The sequence below is a fragment of the Capsicum annuum genome, chromosome 4 (assembly GCF_002878395.1).
Source record: "Capsicum annuum cultivar UCD-10X-F1 chromosome 4, UCD10Xv1.1, whole genome shotgun sequence".
NCBI classification, from domain to species: domain Eukaryota; kingdom Viridiplantae; phylum Streptophyta; class Magnoliopsida; order Solanales; family Solanaceae; genus Capsicum; species Capsicum annuum.
In genome coordinates, this window is record NC_061114.1 from 9,339,641 (window position 1) to 9,349,141 (window position 9,501).

Sequence of the window (9,501 nt, forward strand, 5' to 3'; positions counted from 1 at the left end):
TTTCAGATAAATAAATTGAAACGGAAGAAGTAAAAGGATTCCAACCTCAGATATCAAGAAAAACCAATTATTTTTTTCATGTTTTACCCTAAGCATTAATTGTTTATTGTTCAAATTATTTTTCTGAACATCAATTATAGGGATAGTATGAAAAAATAGTCATGTCACTCATTATTTTCTTAATCAGCGTGTCAAGTTCGAGGGTGACAAGGAAAAATGAATAAAGGGAGATGTAATCTAAATTACATTATGGCCACAATTTTAGCATGAGACTCAAAAGTACTATACATTATGCAGTATTTATAAGAAGGCATAATATACATTAGATAAACATCTTTTCACTTGGCTCAACTGACAACTAAAGAGTTAACTCGTCTCTCTAGTGTTAATTGAACACTCGGACTTACAAAATGACCATCTAGACATCTCCAAAATGTATGTGTCACGTCAGCATCAGGTGTCCATGAGACGCAATGAAGATGAGTTGAGGTGTCTAGATTTGCATTCTCAAAGTTGGGAGTATTTAGTTGACGGTTGAAGTCAAGTTAAGGTGTATAAGGAAGGGAAAAAACTTACTGAATGAGTAGAATAGCCTAAACGAGCTACGTGCATATTGAAAACCGATATGGTCAATCTTGAAACTCATTACATGACTACTACTCGTAGTATTTTCAGCTTCAGATATCGCGCTTCTGCTTTAGTTGTCACCCTTCTGCCACCAAGACAGTAATACGTTAACAGACTCCGAATCCAACCACCTATGAAATACAAATGTAGGCTGTTTTGGTTGAGGCAAATCCATCTCACTACTTAGCATAAGAGTGACAGATGACATTGATGGCCAATCAGCAGCATTGTCCTGGGCGCAAACCAAGCCAACATGTATGCATATCAACACTGTCGCGGAGGAAAATGAGTGCGGAAGTGCTTTATCTAAGTCTAGAGTCCTAAAATTTGTTTCAAAATGGTAACATGAAAACAAGTAGATAACAAGTTGAATATTGAATTCGTTGCATGAGGTCCTGCTAATTTTGGACTTACATAACTAAGAAGGTTCGAATACTGGTCCAAATGCTTCTCATGGTCATAAAATCCTGTGTTTGTCCTGCCACTTAGCAATCTCTAGTATCAAAACGCCAAAGCTGTAGACATCAGACTTCTCGGAGAATACTCCTCCCATGACGTATTCAGATGACATATAACTGCTGCAACATATTTTGGAGTCATACCACTGTCTAAGATAACATTGCTTGCCTTCAGATCTGACAGTATGATTAAAGACACATGAAAGATCGTTATATGATTGAAGAAAACAATGAAGCCCCAAGAAATAGAGTAATATATGTTCGTTGAATACAATTTGTATTACAAGAGTTTGTATGCATGGCATTGCTCGCGTAATATTTTGATTTACAGAACAAAGGTTGCCTTAATGCAAGTTGTGCACTACCAACACGTTATTGTCACACCCCTTTTTAACTCCAAAAAAGAATTCATTTTAAATTTCGAAAGAGTTTTATTTATTGAGTGACAAGAGATGATTTTTGTTTCGAAAAGGATTCGTTTTGCAATTAACTCAGAGTCGCCACTTGACATAAATCGCGTGTGTCAAGTCACCCTTGAATATTCTTTTTCAAAAAGGTTTTGACTCTTTAAAACTGATTTGCGAACAAAGATTCCGGCTAAGGAATTCTGTTGACCGAGGGGAAGATGTTAGGCACCCCTCGATCCCGTGGTTCGACCACGGTCGCTCGGTGGAGTATATCGGCTAATTTTGACACTGAAAATGTATAAACAACATAAAACACATAGACACACATCAAACAACAATCCAAAACCAAAACAATAACGTTCAGTCCAATTATACAGTCCAAAAAGAAAAAATGCGAAAATATAAATCTTATCCTAAGCTAATCTTAGCCTATGCTCTATCCGACGCCTCGGGCCTTCTTCACGAAGGTGAAGAAGGTCCTTTGGGTACAAAATACTTCGGGGCATTCCCCGGTGAATAAGCACAGATACCTTGAGGAATTGCCCGGCCAAAATGATACATTTGATCCAAAAATCATAAAACCACGCCATTCAACACACCTTTCAGGCATTCACCAATCCAAAATTCTTAAATTTGCCTACCCCTATTATTTGCCTATTAAACTTTCGGCCTAAACATGATAATACCGAATTCAACATAACAAATGTTCATTTCAAATTAAATAACCATTAATGAATCAAACTAATCAAAAGTCGCCTCTTATCGATTTTTAATCGCTCGCCCCAAATTATGATTTATCCCCAAATCGAGTACAAATCATTTGATTATCCAATTTACACAATCAATCGACCAATATCAACCATCACTTACGATGATTCAAAAATATCAACATCAACGAGAACAAAATCCACACAACAATAAATTTATCACACAATACATCAAACAATCAAGATTAACGAAAAAAGGATGAGAAATGGACCTCAATCGAAAACTTTCAAAACCGAATATTATTTGAATGAGACGATGAAAACCGCATCCAAAGACCTCGAGTCGAAACCTCAACAACGAACCAACCTCGGCTTTATCCACCTTTTTCTTCACTAACCCGATCCAAAACAGTGACGACCCGAACCCGTTTTCATGCGCGACGATTCTATCTAATCTGTTTTCCAATGGGGTTCGACAGAAATGGCAACAAAAGGGATAGGTCCGATCGAGTTTTAGGGATCAGTTTAAGGTGGGTGGGGTCGCTTTTCCGGCGAAGAGACGACAATTTTGCGTCGAAAATTGACTGACCAACTACTGGTTGATGCTTTCCGATGCGTTTTTGATAATTTCCAGGATGGTTCGACCGAAAATGGGACAGACGGCGATTGTTGGGTATTTCCCGGTGGGTTCCGATTGGATATTCCGGCGATGATTTCGCCGGAAGACTGGACCGAATCACATTTTTCTCTTTTTCTCTCTCACATTCGATCTACTGTTTTTCTATGCGTCCCTCTCTCAATTTCTCCTCTCTTTTGGTTCCCTCTCTCCCGTCACTGTGTGTATGCGTGACTTTTCCGGGCTGTGAGAGTATGTAGAAGAGAATGGAGATGATGATGTCTTTTATGTCCGGTGGAGCTGGGTCGTGTATGAGTGGAGTTCACCGGAGAAGAAAGAATAGAGTCCTTGTATGCATTTTCTCCAAAAAAAATGAGAATTCTGTGTATGTGGAATTGTGTATGAATATCTGGTGGCCCCCCTTTGGAATTGTTCCCTTTTTTCTTTGTGGAAAAATGTGAGAGGGTCACGTGGGAAGGTGGGGTAGGAGCGTATTGGATGGGATAAGTTGTTAGGATGAGGTGTAAAATTGGTTAGAAAAGGATTAAAATAAGATAGAATTTATTAGGAATTATGTTAAGAGTTGTTATTTTTTTTTGTATTTTTATGGAGTATAATTACATGGATGAGGATGTTTGGTAAGGTGAGCTAAAATGAATAAAATTAGATTTGGGAGGGACAAAAATTAGGTGTCTACGGTTATATCTTAGGACAATTATTGAGTGCTTTATTTGAAATGTTGTGATTCAAAAGACGTAAAATCTGAAAAATAATATACAACAGTCTGCCCTTTCTTAGTGGTAAGCACTGATTTCTGTAGTAGGAGCTTGAAAGAATTGACCTAGGGTCTGTTCTACTCGTTCTCCTTTTCCCGGACATGTATTTGAGTGCTTATGGCTGCAAAGCACTAGTCCGGGCACTGAATTGCGGCTGCTTCTAAATTTAATCCTATCTTCACCCCAACGCATTCATTTTCACTCCTTTTCGTTCGGATCATCCCTACACATATAACCACCATTATTGAGCTCAAAGCGTGTCATTTTGCACAGTAAGGCAATAGAGTGTAAAGCGAATGACACCAAAATGTTCATACTTTTAGAGCCCTATATAGAGGATAGGCTGGTTTGCTAAAAGAGTACTTTTTATGACCAGGTCTGAATCATATTGTACATGAGCAGGCTCCGTAAGATCCAGTAGAAGTGAACTAGATAAAACGGAACCAAATATCAGAATCCATCGAGCATCCTACATCACAATGCAAGGGATATGATCAATCTTGAACCAGTCACAGTTTTGTTCAAGCAAGGGACATCCACTTATCTCTAGATAAGAAAGCATTGGTGGCACGTCTTCCTTCGGCAACGAAAGAAGCTTTCGACAATCCTTCACCTTGAGATTTTCGAGTGAAGTGAGATTTTGCAGCCAGGGAGAAAGAGATTCAAGATTGGATAACTGAACGATATTGAGTGTTTCTAGAGTTGATGGAAGCAACCATTCAGGAAAACAAGAAAGATTTGAACTGATCCCATGGAGTGTCAGCCTTCTAAGAGAGGCAAGCCTGTGCAATCCCCATTCAGACATTGGCATAAGATTCTTGCAATCTTTGATATCCAATGACACAAGGCTAGTGGGAAAACCGCCTTCTGGGAAAGATGTGATTGATGGACAATTCGATAGCTGAAGTTCTTGAAGAGATGTGAGGTTCTGCATCCACTCCGGAAGGAACTTCAGATTCTCACAGTCTAGGATTAGTACTTTCGTAAAGTTTCTTGGAAGGCCTTCTCGAGGAAAGGCACTCGATACCATGGCAACCATCAACTTCCAAATAATTAAGATTCAACAGCTTGTGCAAGCCATGAGGCAAGTGGTTGAGATTTGTACAATTCCCAACTCGTAAAGATTCAAGAAGCATTGTTTCGGTTCTGATATCAGGTAATGCCTCGAGATTGAAGCAGTTCCAGACTGTGAGTGTTTTCAATGCTTTTGGCAGTTGACCTTCCGGGAATGATGAGATAGAAGAGCAATCGAAAATCTCCAATACTTGAAGAGATGTGTTGCTGGTGTGCATCATCCCTTCAGGAAGAACCTCAAGATTCGGGCATTTCTCAATTTTCAGCTGCTGAAATGTGGTTGGGAGTGAATCACTATCTCTTGAAAAAGAAGCTAGCATAAAAGACCCCTGGACGGACAAATACTCGAGAGATGAGATCCTGTTCATCATAGATTCAGGTAAAGACTCCATACTGCATCCTCGAATGGCGAGGCCTTTTAAGTTAGACGGAAATATCCCCCCTGCAAAAGATTCCAGCCTTGGACAATCTGTGATTAAAACTTCTATAAGGGACGTTAAAATATGAAGTAACGATGGCAACTTCTGCAGATTATAACAACTATCCAGTTCTACATATTCCAGTCTGTGAGGCAGCTTCTATCCTTCCTCAAAAAGGGACACCAGTAAGTCACAATTCCTAATAACCAGATGCCGAAGATATGTTAGGTACTGCAATTCATTCTCGTTCCTCGATAGATGCACAAGATTAGTACAATCACTGATTATCAATCTCTCAACTGTTGTCAAGTTTTGCAGGAAACTTTCAGGTAGATATTCATTTGATAGATTAGACAGTTGTAATGAAGCGAGTTTTGTCACCTCACATGGGCTGCTAATCATCCTAATGTTACATCTCCTTAGTTCCAACTCATTTAGTTGTGGAAGTCGTTGAAGAGAAGAATCCAATTGTTGACACTCGTAAATCACAAGCTTTACGAGGCAAGGAAGGACGTCAGGTAATTTTCCCCGCAGTTTAGGACACTCATCCAAGTGGAATTCCAAGAGGTTAGAGAATGCTTCCCTATCTCCGTCATGACCAAACAACCAATCTTGCCGTTCCAGCATATCCATAAAAGATAGTCTCTCTAAAGATGTAAAAGAGGTCAATATGGTTGAAGTATCGCCGAAAAACTCATCACCGATGCTTTTTATCTCTCTAAGTCCTTTAACCATGAGATTTTTGAGTGAAGGAAGCTGACCTAGTGATGGTAGGAATTGACAGCCTTTGCAATTGATTAAACTCAAAGAAACCAGCTTGTGGAATGAAGGACTTGCTGTCCAAGAAGAGAATTGTATACCACTATAGCCCTTGATAGTAACCTTCTCTATATTTTGATGGGGTCGTAATAGATCAAGAACATCAGTTGCCATTCTAGCCTTCTCTGAGTCCTCAAAACCATCGCTCCATTGAAGCAATAACTCACAAAGATGTTTCTTAGTTATCAAACTAGCTTCGTGTGCATCCCAAGCATTATCGACATTTTCCAAATTCAGTATTGAAAGTGAACCCTCAAGGTGCAACAAGTTACTCAATGCACCTATAACCAACCTTTACTCTTTTGATTGGATGTACCAGAGCTATTAGTGCCCACATTGAACTCTGGTAATGTCCTTAAACTAGAAACATTACTACCCACAACAAACTCCGGTAATGTCCTGAGGCACACCAATTTATCCAGACCCAGTGAGATCTTTTGTATACCACTTCCGCTAACATCAAGGTAGCATAGATTGAGTAGTTTCCCCATGTCAGCAGGCAACTCAATGAGATAATAACAGTTGCGTAGTAGCAAAGTTTGTAGATTGTAAAGATCACTGATCGACTGTGGAAGGTACTTAATTTCTGTATATGAAAAATTGATGAAATGAAGATGTTTCAAGCATCCGATGGATTCCAGAATCTCAGTAATACAATAATAGCTCAGAGATAACACCCGAAGACAGCGTAGCTTAGGCAAAATATCAGACAGCACTTTCTTTGTTAAGTAGCAAAATTCAGCTCCTTCTGATGGTGCTAACGGTAAGAATGTACGTAGACGCTTCACTTCACTAAGCATTTCAAATTTTCTGAAGACATCGTATTTACTACGAATGCATGAGAAATAGCGAGCCTTCTCGCAATTCTGGTAAAATCTGCTTTTCCAATTTTCCTCCAGCTGAATACATGTTCTCCTGGAAACACTTAAGTGCCAAGTCATGTACTAGATCATGCATCACAAAGAGAGATCTATTTTGCGAGGATTCTTGGAAAAAGCACCTAGATTGCAGTTCAGTAAAATTTGCATTGCCCACTTCCTCCATAGTTATCTGTGCCGCTGGCTGCACAAAACCTTCTGCCATCCACAGTAAGACTAGATCTTTCTTGTTGAACTCATAGCCTTTCTGGAATGTTGAACAGTACGCGAAGCATCGCTTTAAATTTGGCGGAAGATGATGGTAGGTTAATCTTAAAGATGGCAGAACAGAATATTTCTTGGAAGGCAAATCCCATAAATTGCTGTTCAAAACCTCAGTCCAATAAGTATGTCCAATTTCGAGGACAACATCCCCCCTTGAGTCTTGATAGCCAAAGGCAAGCCTTTACACCTCTTCACGATCTCTTCTCCAATTTCTTTCAGTCTCGCATGCATGTCCAAGCCTCGAACACCAAAAGCATGATGCAAGAATAGAGACCAACATGCATCATGTGACATTTCCTGCAAACGGTGAGGTGCAAGCGTTCCAGTGATTGATGCAACCCCTTCATTTCGTGTTGTCACGATTATTTTACTTCTTTGATCTCCCTCGAAGAAAGGGATCAAAAGCTTATTCCAGTCATCACAGCTCTCGGTCCATACATCATACAAGACGACCAAAAATCTCTTTTTGCTGAACAGATTCTTCAAACCATTCTGAATAATTTCCAAACTATTCGTGTCGAAGGGTTTGGCAGTAGCAGATTCAAGCAACAACTTCGTTATACTTGTTACACTGAAATCATCCGACACTCAAGCCCAAGCTTTTACGTCAAACGCCTCACAAATTCTCTTGTCATTATAGACAATCTGAGCAAGAGTTGTCTTGCCAATCCCTCCCATGCCAATAACAGGAATAACACAAAAGGGAGCAACTCTATGTCTATTTGTATCATCACAATCAGAAACCAGTAACTTAATTAGTTCCTCTTTTTCAGTATACCTTCCATAAACATACGATCCAAGTATCAACGGAGTACTTGGACCTCGACACATCTTTCCATAACAAGACTTTTTATTACTTTCTAAACCAAGAATATCTTTTTGTTTTGCAATGTATTTGAGTCTAGTTATAAGCTCTTCGATTCTTGATTTCATAGAGATAAAGTTCCAACTACTACGCACCTGCTGAGAATATTTCTGAGAATCTGGCTCTAGTTTGCATCTCAAGGCTTCAGTAGCTAGTTCATCAAGAGTGTCCTCAGCTTCAAACACAGCATCTCTAAGCATATCGATCCAAGTCTCGACCGCTGGATTGAGGTACTGTTTCTCTTCTGCATCATCAAGAACAGCTGTATTTATGAAGTAAGAAATCTTGAGTTTGTCAAGTAACAGTTCATTAACATTCCATACTTTAACTATGTTTAGGACATCTCCTGAAGCTAATTTGTGAAAGAGAACCTGCAGAGCTGGAGATAAACACTGCCTCCCACCAAACCATAGTTTGCTTTATCAGAAAGAAAACATTGTAAGGAGAAAATTTTGAAACTGACAAGTGTATGTACTGATACTCAATTATTGGATGAACTTTACTTTCCTGCAAAGACTTTTACAAGTAGTTGGTGAGTCAACTGCCTATATTAAAAAAATGAAAAAGACATACTCCCAGCATCTCAACTTATGTGGCAATGTTTGACTGGTTCGGAGTTTAAGAAAAAAAGAAAAACTGATTTTTAAAACTTGAGATCTAAAACAAGTCATAGAAATTCGCGAGGGAAAGTGATGAGGAGGGGCTATGATGCTCCAATGTGGGGGTCTGAGATACTGGCTATGGATGGTTTTAGGCGGGGTAGAGGTAGACCAAAGAAATATTGGAGGGAGGTGATTAGGCATGATATGGAACAGTTATAGTTTATGGAGGACATGACCCTTAATAGGAAGGTGTGGAGGACGCGGATTAGGATAGAGGGTTAAGGGACGGGAGTGCGTTGGTAACCGTAGGGAAACATTCTTTATTTGTGTCGGAAGTTGTCTTGCACGTGGTGTTGATTGATGTCTATGGTTTCGGATAGATAGTTAGCAGTGATAGTTTATGTTGCATACTGTACTAGTTTATATGAATTGATGTTTTGTGTTTGTTACACTATTATCGGTTTTAAGCTGGGGATCTATCGGAAATAGTCTCTCTACTTCACCTGAGGTAGTGGTATGGTCTGCGTACACTCTACCCTCCCCAACTCCCATTATGTGGGAATACATTAGGTATGTTGTTGTTGTTGTAAATAAGAAAGTGTGACCTGAGTTGGTCGGAGTCGGGTGCCAATCTAGAGATCGGATCCTTCATGATCTAAATTTAAAATTTGGGGGGTATGAGTCTAGGTACCGACATGTGTGTGGGGCTTCGGCTAAAAATAATTCAAGCGTCAAAAAATAGAGATATAAAAATATGCCTAAAGTATGGCGGACTATTTGAAAGGAAAGGAATGCATCTATTTAAGTGCAAGCTCGAATCTGTAATTATTATTAAGTACAGATATATCTTTTTACTGTTTATTATTAAGTTCGAATCAAAAATCATTGTATTAGTCTCGAATTTCTCTGTCGATTTTGGGCAAGGAATCCAAAATTGTTTGACCATATCTAGTATGGATCCCACACTCACACCCACACCAATGTCATGT

At 39.3% G+C, this 9,501-nt stretch overlaps 2 protein-coding genes across 2 annotated transcripts in view; both read right to left on the minus strand.

Moving 5' to 3' along the window:
* Positions 1-4,550: 4,550 nt before the first annotated feature.
* Positions 4,551-6,017, minus strand: LOC124897904 (putative disease resistance RPP13-like protein 1). The gene is made up of 2 exons (XM_047411506.1): positions 5,292-6,017; positions 4,551-5,189 (listed from the first exon to the last, which is right to left on the minus strand). The coding sequence occupies exons 1-2, from the start codon at positions 6,015-6,017 to the stop codon at positions 4,551-4,553; spliced, it is 1,365 nt and encodes a 454-aa protein (XP_047267462.1).
* A 167-nt stretch (positions 6,018-6,184) lies between these two features.
* The window catches only part of LOC107869193 (putative disease resistance RPP13-like protein 1), a 3,500-nt gene continuing 183 nt past the window's right edge, over positions 6,185-9,501 (minus strand). The window contains exons 2-5 of the mRNA XM_047411507.1: positions 7,659-8,302; positions 7,233-7,616; positions 6,904-7,143; positions 6,185-6,818 (exon numbers count right to left, since the gene is read on the minus strand). Coding sequence (XP_047267463.1) covers positions 6,185-6,818; positions 6,904-7,143; positions 7,233-7,616; positions 7,659-8,302 — 1,902 coding nt within the window. The remainder of the gene's footprint in view (positions 6,819-6,903; positions 7,144-7,232; positions 7,617-7,658; positions 8,303-9,501) is intronic.